This window comes from Taudactylus pleione, unplaced genomic scaffold, assembly GCF_031769625.1.
Source record: "Taudactylus pleione unplaced genomic scaffold, aTauple2 ptg000419l, whole genome shotgun sequence".
NCBI classification, from domain to species: Eukaryota; Metazoa; Chordata; class Amphibia; order Anura; family Myobatrachidae; genus Taudactylus; species Taudactylus pleione.
In genome coordinates this window covers 2586229-2598744 of record NW_028284821.1, presented here as the reverse complement: position 1 = coordinate 2598744, position 12516 = coordinate 2586229, and the positions used below count along the sequence as shown (strand labels likewise).

The following is a 12516-nucleotide window of genomic DNA, read 5'->3' as shown; positions in this document are numbered from 1 at the left end:
CGGAACTCAGAACGAGGCAAAACGTCATCTTACATGGACGAACATCATCATTCCTGGTCTTTTGTCCAGGAATGATGATGTTCGTCCATGTAAGATGACGTTTTGCCTCGTTCTGAGTTCCGTTTTTTTGGAGGGAAAAATCCGAACTCCACGTGCAAACTCGAACCTATCCGAGCCTGCACATCCCATATATATATATATATATATATGTGTATGTATGTATGTAATATGTATATGTGTGTATTTGTGTGTGTGTGTGTATGTATGTGTGTGTATATATATATATATATATATATATATATATATATAAATATTATATTATGATTAAGTAAGAATAGGGTAATAGAAAGACCATAGGTGTCCATATCACATTAAAATATGACTAAGAATTTGTTTAAAAAATATATAACATCCAATCTATTAAAACATTCAGACAACAAAATAGCATATAGTAGCAATTAAAAAAAAATAAAAAAATTATATAGCTATATAGCGCAGGAAATGATTGAATAAGAAGGTATTACAACATAATAGCACTGCAACAGCTAGCAGAATCCGCAATCTAAAGACTTTACATATTTTAATAATATGGAAGGCACGCTGACTTTTAATCAGTTTTTAATATATATTGTGGGCAATAACATGAATCTAGCCTTTACTTCTAACACGAGCACGGAATCTATAGAATTTTTAGATCTGGAATTAATGAGCTCTGGAGAAGAGATTGTTATCCAAAACTTTATTAAGAAAGTCGAAATGTCGGCCATTGCACGCTCCCGCGGGGTCGTCGGTCGCATTATCAGGTTGGCCCTATATGCAGCTCAGTCTGACAATGCAACTGATGACCCCCATGCTGTGGGATGTGACAGGAGCCGACATATGAGGCGGTAGGGCACCGGATCATCTAATGTTTACCTGCCGTCCATTTTTATGGCCCGTTGGCAGGGGGGTCATCAGTCGCATCGCTGGGTACACAAACCATTTAGTGTGTACCCAGCTTTAAGTCTTGGAGCCGCCCGGACTGTTAGGTGCTAGGGGGAGGTTAAGGTTAGGCTGCAGGGGGAGAGGGGGTTAGGGTTAATGATAGGGGGAGAGTACTTACTGGAACGTCATTCATCCGATGTCTCCACCAGATCTGCTCCTCACTTGACCATCGGGACGCCTCTGCCGCACAGACCAGGTAAAGTACCACTGGGCCACCAGTGACGTTATGTTGACATTCTATCATGTCGCCATGTCACTCGTGTCGAAAGGGTCACTGTCAACATGCTGCATGTTGACATTCTTATGGTGACTTTATGAATATCAACATAATGACTGTCAGCATGATATAACACCCCTACGATCATATTGGGACCTGCCTCATTAAATTAAGTTACTGCTTGGAAAAGCCTAATTTATTTATGCCTCAATCAAATCAAAAGGGTACATTTACATTTTTAATTTGTTACAAGTGTTACTGTATGCATTTCAGTATTTATATTTGCATTTAAAAAAAATACAAGATACAAAGTAAACTTAATAGATTATAGATAGAGGACTAAGTATTTGGTTGTATTTTTTTTTTGTTTTTATTAAATTAAACGGGCATTGATGTAATGCTTCAGCAAACAGGAAGGTCTTGAGTCTGTTTTTGGATGTTTCTAGAGTGGAGGCCTCTCAAACTGTGCGAGCAAGCGAGTTCCAAAGAGTCAGAGCCATAAAGCTAAAAGCTCGACCCCCCAAATTAATTACGGGATGTTCTAAGTACTGCAAATTGTACTTCATTTGTAGATGGAAGTAATCGAGTGGGCTGTATCAGAAGCAGCTTTAGTTACCTTGGGCCCTGATTATGTGGGCATTAAAAGTCCATAGACCAATGTTGAAATAAATTTGACATCTTACGGGCAGCCAATGAAGGGAGTAGAGAATGGGTGGTATGTGGCAGGAAGGGTGCTGAGCTTGGCAACTGCATTTGTTATATGCTGCAAGCAGTGCCATTCTTTTGCTGGGAGACCTAGATAGAGGGCATTGCAGTAGTCAAAGCGTGATGATGTTTGATCATGTATGACTGTAAGAGGAACTTTTGATCCCTATAGTAACCTGGTTGGCCAGTATGCACGGGCGATGGACGATATCGTTATCATCCATGCGTGCCCGTGCATCGCAGGTCGTTGGTGGGTAGGAAGGGACCAAAAAATGCACGATATGAACGATAACGAAATGAGCGATATCGTTATCGTTCATATCGAGTATTTTAATTGTCCTGTGTGTACGCACCATTACTTGGAACTTAATCTTTGTTGTGTTTTGTATTGTGGTGTTTCCTCTATTTAACTTTTATTGCTGCATTCAAAATTCTCCTGTCATCTTTTTTTTAATGAGACCTTATCTGTCAAATATTTCTCAGCCATTGTAGCTTTATTTAAAATTTAAATCCACAATGTGATGACCCTTAATAACTTAAATCATACAAGTGTGTATTTAAACATCTTTACACATGTAATAAACATGTGAACTCTATAGGGTAAGTTAAACATGTTAACTAGTGTGCCTTCGGTTTGGAACATGAGGAATACAGACCTGCTCAAATGAAGGTCATTAGGGGAATAATCTACAAGTAAGCCACTCCATTTATGAAGCACACATTTATGGGTAAGTCTCTATCCCTATGGAGTTGCTTTAAACTATAACTTTTTCATTGTTTCAGTGAGGTCATCTTTCCAACCAGCACTCAAATTGCATTCACCAGCATCTGGTACATGAGACCTATCTGTGAGGGAGATGTATCAAGCAGTGTAAAGCATGAAACACATGCCCATACAACCAGTCCACTTCTAGGTTACATTTTATAGAATTAACTTACTAAATACTATCTAAAAGCTGTTTGGTTGCTATGTGTATCTTCAGGAGAAGCTAGCCGATCCTGCCTCATGGGGTGAGCATGGAGTGGCAGAAGCCATCTCCAAAGTAGTGTTAAGGCTTGGGCATGATAGTAGGGAATAGTCCTGCAACAGCCTTGAGGGCTGGTATATCTTGGCTGGATGCGGCCATGCAGCAGCCTTGAGGGCTGAATTGATTTGATTAGTTGTGGCCTGATGGCCAAGGATGTGATGCAGCCTTTGGGCTGGAATGCTGTGGTAGTTGTAGCCTGATGACGGAGATGTGATGCAGCCTTTGGGCTGTGGAGGCAGCCTTGAGGGCTGGAATGTTGTGGTAGTTGTGGCCTGATGGCCGAGGATGTGGTGCAGCCTTTGGGCAGTGGAGGCAGCCTTGAGGGCTGGAATGCTCTGGTAGTTGTAGCTTGATGGCCGAAGATGTGATGCAGCCTTTGGGCTGTGGAGGCAGCCTTGAGAACTGAGAAGTCTCTGGTGTTAAGTGCCCAAAGGTGAGAAGGAGTTGCCAATGTCGCCGGGTTGACATCGGTGATGGTGCGCCGGGTTGTGCACTCTGGACGCTAAGGTGCAGCCTATGTTGCCGAGTTGACACTGGCGCTGGTACACTAAATAGCGTACTTTGGAAACTGTGATTTGCGCACTTCGGATGCTGAAGTGCGGCCTATGTTGCCGAGTTTGCACTGGTACACTAGGTAGCGTACCCTAGAAGCTGGAATACATGCCGTGCTGCCAAGATGACACAAGCGGCAACAGCAGATGATATGCAGTCCCGGGCTGCCTGGAGGGATCAAACGGTAGTGGGAAAACATAACAGGACTGGACTCTGGAACTTCGACAGATCAACAGGAGACTTGATACCACTGGAGACACAGTAAATGCTATAACCGGCATGGAGTGAAGGGCTGGCTGGAATTTAACAGAAACAGGGCCAAACCAGAGCAAGCCTCCCTAATGACAGAGTAATGTGCAGCTGGGCTGTGCATAGACAAGGAGAATCAATAGTGTGCACCTGATACTGCACACAGATAGGCAGTAATTAATGCAGAGCCTTAGTAGCTACTAAGGCTGGAACTGCAAACCATATGCTGCAACAACAGATCCTAACAGGAGGAATGAGGAGACTTCAGCGAACGCTTGCCTGGCGTTCACCTCGCACAGCATTGGCAGTGTGGCGGCTTGTGACAAGTAGGTACAGACATGACAACCAAAATATGAGGTCCAGCTGTTTGGCCCAAGGGGCTTGTTAGTGCTGTCAAAAGGTTACCACACAAGGCAATATCAGTGATTTGCTTACAACTCGCTTTATAGACATGTTTTATCTCATCAATATCTGATCAATGTTGCTGGGCCTCACAATCTGTCACATCACCCCCCCCCCCTTCCCCCTCAAGTGGACACTCCATTCTTGAAGTTGATGTGTTGGATGTTGGAAGCTGGAAAATCATGATGGCTACATGACTGGGTCAGACCATCTCCAAACGGCTGGTATGCAGTGGTTAGTACCTACCAAATGTGGTCCCAGGAAGGACAACTGATGAACCAGTGAAAAGGTCAATCTCATGGAGAGCAAAGGCTAGCCCATCTGGTCTGATCTCACAGAAAAGCTACTATAGCACAAATTGCAGAAAAAAATTAATGCTGGCTATGATAGAAAGGTGGCAGAATAAGCCGTGAATTGCACCTTGCTGGGCACGTCCACATCAGAACTGGACCATGGAGTAATGGTGGAAGAAGGTGGCCTGGTCTTATGAATCAAGTTTTCTTTTACATCATGTGGACGGCCGGGTGTGTGTGCGTCGTTTACCTGAGGAAGAGATAGCAGATGCACTATTGGGCAACGCTTTGCTGGGAAACCTTGGGTCCTGGCATTCATGTGGATGTTTGACACGTACCACCTACATTGTTGCAGACCAAGTGCACCCATTCATGGCAACAGTATTCCCTGATGGCAGTGACCTCTTTCAGCAGGATAATGCTACTTGCCACCTTGCAAAAATTGTTCAGGAATGGTTTGAGGAACATCATAACAAACAGTTGAAGGTGTTAACTTAGGGCCTGATTCAGAGCCGCTCATAAGCGGCCGCTCGTTCATTCCGAGCGATGTTTGCCCAACTGCGCATGCGTACGGATCGTAATACGCATGCGCGAACCAGTCAGTGCGGCCGAAAATCGTTTGTTCGCTAAATAGCGAATGCCTGCTATTTTGAGTGACAGGAGGAGGCGTATGTGGGTGGTAACAGGGGAAGGTGCTTGAAAACGGGGAGTGGAGATCCGATCGCAGGCGTGCTTAAAGGTCAAAACAGGCGTTTTATGGGTATGCATAATTAAAACAGCAGCGTCATCGACCCCGTCACTGGGTTATTTTTTAGCCAGAACTGCTCGCAAAATTGTGGTAGCAAAAACCAACCACAAGAATAGCGAGCAGTTCATACCCTGGTCGATGTACTCGATTAATCTAATAAATAGCGGACATGACGTAGGATGCGAGCGGTCAGGGGGCGTAGTTTCCCAAAAAACGACCGCAAGTTTTGTTCGCTCGTTCAGACCTAGAGGCGAGAACAGACCGCAAAGAGCAAACGGTTCATTTGAATAGCCACCCCTATTTTCTGGACGAGCGAGAGCAATTAGCGACCAGCTCTGAATCAGGCCCTTAGCCTCCAAATTCGCCAGATTTCAATCCGATTTGAGCATTTGTGGGATGTGCTAGAAAAGCAAGTCCGAGCCATAGAGGCCTCACCTCGCAACTTCTAGGACTTAAAGGATCTGCTGCTAACATCTTGGTGCCAGCTACTACATGACACCTTCAATGGAGTCCATGCCTTGACAGGTAAGAGCTGATTTGGCGACACGAGGGGGGGCATTACAAAATATTAGGCGGGTGGTATATGTATGTATTTTTACTTCTTTGCAATTTACCACACTGTTAAACATGTTAAACACAATTCACATGTTAAACTTTTTGCTTTGTGTGTGTTTTTTTATTCCTGGGTTAACGTTAAATGATAGGGTGTTGAGTTCTCACATATTTTCTTTGAATGGATTTGGTCACTACTGCCTATGAGCGGAAATGTTGCTTTTACTGTAAGCCTTATTTGTGTTCATTGTAAAGCTTGCATGTGTATTTTGCATTTGCAATTCAAGTTTAAAGTTTGGAATACATATGGAATTCCGGCATTTGAAAAGACTGCCTCCGTATGCTTATAAACAGACAGAAACCTAAACCAGATCTGTTTTCCCAAAGCTGTGTAAACCACCTTTCTGTAATTAGATGTTAATGGTAGACCACCTTCAGGAGGAATTTTTATTTTTTATTTTTACATTTTACAGTATATTTTTCCTTTTATCCAGAAATATGTAACATCTTGCAATGCAGGTCCTTTTTTTTTTTTTTCTGAGTACCTGTCATCTTTTATGTAGGGCAAGCAGCTATTTTTTTTTGTAGTTTTGGCTGAAATTATGTAACAGTCACTAGATTATAGAGAGTTGATGGACTAAGGGCCTGATTCATGTCTGGATGATATGGAGAGTATTCACGCAGTTTCCGTTTATTGGAAAATTGTGCATGTGCAGGACCTGAACTGTACATGAGCAGGTGAGATCGCTATGGCTGCCAGGAGGCGTCTGCTTCCTATAGACACCGCCTGCAGTATTTAAATATTTGCTGGCTGGTATTGCATAGTCGCTTCCTTGAGGCTGTGCAATAACGTTCACATCAGAATCGGGTCCTAAGTTTTAAGTATGTTGGTTCAATCCACGGCATATCTGTTTTCACCGGATGCGATTTAGAAATCCGTCTTGGATTTTCAACAATTCTTTATAATATCTACCCAGCGCACTTCCTGGCACAATTTTTTACTTGGGAACCTCTTCCGCAAACTGTGTATAGGGGAAGACTATGAAAAATTGTAAATTGCTGGCTTTTATTACATTTCATGGAGTGTGTCTAGGAATGTATTGTCTTCCAAAGACCTATGTTTGTTTGGACTTGTTTTGCGGAGAAGTACATGTACAAGCCATACTTGCCTACCCTCCCGGGATCTGCGGGAGGCTCCTGATTTTTGAGGTAACCACCCGCAACCCCTGGAAATGTAAGCACTTCTCTCATTTTCTACCCACTTCCTAGTCAAGTTGGCAGAATGGAGAGCATTTTCTCGTGGATCGGCGGCTCTGTGAGTAGGGGCGGGGCCTAATGACACAATTCTATGAAAATCGTGTCATTGGGCCCCGCCCTCTAGTCAAATATACAGGATTACCGTCATTTCACAGTGAGGGCTTAATGATGCAGATCGTCTGTCTTTACCCCCCTGCATCTCCTCTCCAGGCAAGTCCGGTAAGTATGGTACAGGAGCACTAGCCGCTTGTAACAAACAAGTGCAGCCTAATCTTAACCTCCTCCTGCAACCTAACCCTAACCGTCCCGGTGACATCTAACACTAACTGTCTGCATGCTGAGAATGTTATTTCACATGATGACATGTCAGATGTTGACATTGTGGTGTCGCCATTATGAATTTAGTCATGGCAACTGTCGACAATGTTACTTGATTCCCCCCCATGTACAGTACAGTGCACTTCATACTTACCTACTCTCCCGAAACATCAGGAGAGTCCCCATGTACCCTATCCCCTTTCCTCCACGTCAAACTTTAAGTGTGTTATCTTATCTGCAACTGTTTAAGGTCGGTTCAGGATGGATTCCAATTTTATATGCTCCACCTGTGCCGTTGAAATAGGTGTTGCAATGCGCCATGGTACATGTAGTTTTTTGCCATAGTCCTTGCTCTCAGAGCAGTGATAATACTGCAGTTTGACTCTCTTTCCCCATTGTGACTGCATTGTTAGAAAAAATACAATGCCATACATGTTAGGTTAATTAAATATATTATTTGAAGATGGAATTATCATTTAGGATAAAAAACAAAATGTTTAATAATAAACATTGTGATGCAGATGAAAGCTGTTTAAGAACCTCAATAGCCCCACACACAGCAATATAGCGGCCGATTTGACGGATTGGAACAATATTGCAGCCATATCGTTCTGTGTGTGGGCATGATATCGGCCACTGCGTGCTCCTGTGAGGTCGGACGTCAGATTGTCGCATCGCCAGTTGCACATCGTGCCGTGTGTAGCCGGCTTAAGGGATAAAGTTGACATTTCAGTGCATATCATTTCCTGAATTGTTATGAACAATCCCTACAGTGGCCAGAACAGAGAAAGAGGCAAAGTTGCAATTGCACTGTAGCCAAGCAGCATGTGGACCACGGGAGGCAGACACCATTAGGTTGACTAATGTGAAATGCCACTTAAAGCATTTTACGCACACCGGCAGTATAGTTGCAAACATGATGGTAATTGATCATGTATACAGTTGTACTGCCAGTGCACATTCAATTCTTTAACTTGGCGACTTAATGGTGTCTGCATTCCGGGGCCTACATACAGCTTTTCGACAAGCCAAATACATACCTGAATTACAGGTGCAGATCATGAACCACAGCAATGTTGGGGAGGCAAGGCAGTGCTATGGTGATGCAAATTAATGCAAATTGCGTCATCAAACCCACTGGACCACCGACTTCACTAGGGAAGTAAGCAGATCTAGGAGGCTGGCCTACCCTCTCAAGAGCCCTGGAGAGCTTTTCAAAATTTAGTAGTCCACAGGACGTATCGGGAAATTAGGGAAGTATGTTACGAGTGGAAAGTGAGATATTAACAGTGTAAACTAAAATAGCTTATAGTTACTGGTGGAACGGTATTGTCATTTGTCTTTGTGGCGCTACATTGTCTCCTCTAAATGTAGATACTCCCTCCAATAGTGTCTGAACAGCCACAATTCCTTTTCAATACGCCTTAGAATCTGAGGGCGATTCAATTCAGCGGGAGTTGAATAGCGCTGGGTACTGTTAGGTCGATTAAATTATTTCTTCTCGTACCCTCCTGAGAGTGCGAGGAGAAATCCGACTAAAGTTCCCGGCGCGAACAGCCTCTCGGGCAGCACTTAAGTCGGAGAATGCCGGTTCTCGCAACTAAACCCCACTGTATGATATACTGGTGTGCTATACATCCACTGAAGTGCATCCTCCATGGGCAGGATGTACTTCATGTGGATCTTTTGACAAAGGGTATATCATACTGCCACACGTGTCAGTTTTCCAATATATTCCTTGGGTCCTTGTATGGTTTATCACCCACAGTGCAACCTTCGTAGTGCGCCCACCATGGCTGCCTCACCTGGTACACTCGTGGATGGGATGAAAAATACATGGACCTGACTATTATGTTGGGACCCTACTCCGAGCATCAGGATTTTGCAACCACCCATTTTGTGTCATCTCTTCTAGGCGTAACCTATTCCAGCCAGGGTAATCCTACATAGTGCGCCCAAGTCTGCTGCCTCATTTGGTACCTTTGTGGGTGGAATATATAACCCATGGAAGTTATTTCCCAAAATGTCAGCACCAACCCCGCAATATGTTTATTGTGTTCTCTAGGTTTTGGTTGATTTTAATTATCTCGGTGTGGTTTTCTATTCTTTTGCAACACCAAATCCTAGTACAATGTAGTGTTCACTCTAGCTCCGGCGGCAGGAGGGCGCCGGAGCTAGAGAGGGCAACCTTGTGCACGCACCCGAAAAGGGGCGTGGTCATGAAAAGGGGGCGTGTCTATTAGACGCGTCCCCTTTTCGTCATACTTGGGGGCATGCCCGGCGCTTACGGACATGCCGGGCAGCCCCCAAGCGCTGCAGAAAGGGAGAATAGATGCCGGGCGCATGCGCCCGGTGTCTATTCTCCGGCGGTAACCGGGTCACCGCATGTTTGTCCACGGCACCCGCAGGCTGTGATGGCAGGGCGCTTTTTATCCTCCTCCTGGAGGGCAGGGTGCTTTTTGTCCTGCAGAAGGAGGGCAGGGCGCCGCGCCCTGCTAATACAGCCTATCGGGAACGCTAACAATGTACCATGTTTTCTGATGTCTGTAAAGCGACTTTGAGTCCTAAGGGAGAAAAGCGCTATATAAATAAAATTATTATTATTATATACCCAGGCTAAGTTGCGAGAACCGGCATCCCTTGACTTAACTTGTAATAGTCGGACTAATCAGCGCACTGAATTGAGTAGGTCCTGCACCAACTTCCCCGCACTATTCAACTCCCATTGAATTAAATCGCCCCCCCCATGTACTGTTTTGTGAATAGTCAGAGATGGTAGGAAGGAAAACCGTTTGATGTAAAGACAAATGAAGCAGGAGCGTTTTCACTACGCCTGTTACAGACAGATGGTGATCTTCAATTGTTCTTAAAACAGTGCACAAGTTTCGGGAATGTGCCCTGTAGAAATATTACATACTTAATTCCTTGTATTGTTGTAAAATAATAAAATAATTTGTGTCCTAAATATAAATATTATACAATCTTATAATGACTTTTTGTGTTGATTTATTTTTTTTTTTAATTATTTAACAGGAAATTTAAATGTTACTCTTCAAGTGTGGGACATCGGAGGACAAACAATAGGTGGCAAAATGTTGGATAAATATATTTACGGAACACAGGTACATTTTTTTTTTTTTTTTTTTAAACAATGTCAATATAAGTTGTTGTCATGTAAAGTTGTGACTTGTTGCTGCTTAAAGACTACAATGACTTTATGCATAAAATACTCAATACAAAGCACACACTAGATCTGCATGTAAATGTTTTGTAACTTTGTATAGATTTAAGGAAGAGGTAATGTTAAAAAATAAAGTGTGGCACAATGTTTCCACTTTACACACCAGCTCCAAACATTGCATTATAAATAGGGGAACATAATGTCATTTATACATTTTAATGCAGTTGTGTGCAGTAATTATACCTATAAAAAAGGGTGGGTTCATTAGTTAGAGGGAGCACTGTGTAAATCTGTTACAGCATAAATAAGTGGCTTAATGGGAATGTTATTATGACCTTAGTAGTGAAGTATGTTTGTAGCGTAAGACGTACATTTCTTAGACCTTTTGAATGTCTAAGTGTAAAAACATGTAATTTTCATATTTCTGTATTTAATTTGTTTTTGGCTCTTTTGCCCTATATTGTAACCACTTAATCCATGTGGGTATCTGTACATCTCAAAACTGTGTTGAATTTACTCTGATCAGGGTATGATAAATGTTTGTTTTATTTTTAATTTGCTTCATAAAATGTTTACTCCGTACGATGATCCTGTGCAGTGTAACCCACTTTGACGTCAGATATACTGTATACATACACACACACTCTCTCTCTCTCTCTCTCTCTCTCTCTCTCTCTCTCTCTCTCTCTCTCTCTCTCTCTCTCTCGTAAAGTGACTCTGTAGATACCGGGTCACCTCAATCTGCCCACCCCCTCTTTCCACTGCTTCTCCCCCTCTGTCTCTCTCTGCATCGCACCGGGTAATCTTTTACTAATAAAGAGGCTAATTTCCGACTTTTCGTCAGATTCAGCTCAAGGACAAACCATGTTGCAATACAAGGGCTGCAAATGCCGTTTTATTTTTGCATCATGGAAATGTCCTACTTTCTCTTTTCTGTAACTCACAGATACTGGGCAGCTTCATTTATACACCATAATTTAGGATGGTAAAATGCGCTCCCCTTCCCATTATCAATCCCTCTGCATATAAACTCCCAACTATCTCTGCCAGGGTACACCTTATAGCAACTCAGGGCTCTAAGTTGTTTAGTGCTGCTCCTAACATTAATAACTAGGAGAATGTGGTCTGTAATTCTGTACTGGTGTGTGACCTTACTGAAGATGATGAATTTGCTGCTATTTACCTTAAACCTTGCAGTTGAAATCCAGATCTATCCAGGAGTGTGTGATGCCATATATACCATTCAGACGTGCCCAATAAACCACCCTTTAACTACGGGAGCATTAGAATAACCTCTCACTCTCCCTCCACTTAGTTCTGATTTTTATAGCAACATTGTCACCAGAGATATTAATTGCACATTAGTTTTTGTGCTTTCTAGCCTAATTTTAGTAGGAAAACCCGCTTGTAAAATGCCTTACAGAGTCAAAGAAGCATAAAATGTGCCAGCCAGGATGTTGCATGCCTGAGCGCTTTTTCTTTATTGGAAATCCAATATATACGTTCCTAAGTGAGACTCCGAGCTTTAAGGAGCAGTAAGGTTTAATATTAATATAATTTGGATTTATGTAGAGGTGTAGTAAAGCTGTCTTGACCTGGCTTTCCAGTTCAGCACTGCGCTCGGCCCTGTTTGCTGATCCCCAGCTGTTACGGAGAGGCTGCTTCTCATTTCCAGGCATTGTGGCTCAGGTCAGATGTGAAAATCACAGTAATTAGTAGAGGATTTTTGGGGAAATCAACACCACAGGTACAATGTTCAGTGCACGTGTCCCCTGGAGAGAGAGAGGGGGAGAAAAATAAGTGAAATAAGTAAAAGAGGAAATTAACAGTGATCCTACACCCTCCGATGTAATCATAAACCACTAGGATGCTGTCGCAGGAAGGGAATAAAACTGTAAAATACAGATACAGTTTAATTGTAGGAGTGATCATTCTAAATTGGAGCTTTGCAATATTAAAAAAATAAATAAAAAAATCTAAAAATAAGGTTCTGTACTCCTGGCTGGTTTACTTATATATCATTTGGAATA

At 42.8% G+C, this 12516-nt stretch overlaps 1 protein-coding gene across 2 annotated transcripts in view; it reads left to right on the top strand.

Moving 5' to 3' along the window:
• RAB28 (RAB28, member RAS oncogene family) overlaps window positions 1-12516 on the top strand; it is a 150751-nt gene that overhangs the window by 36913 nt on the left and 101322 nt on the right. For both annotated transcript variants that reach the window (XM_088447123.1, XM_088447124.1), the window contains exon 3: window positions 10339-10427. In XM_088447123.1, coding sequence (XP_088303249.1) covers window positions 10339-10427 — 89 coding nt within the window. The remainder of the gene's footprint in view (window positions 1-10338; window positions 10428-12516) is intronic.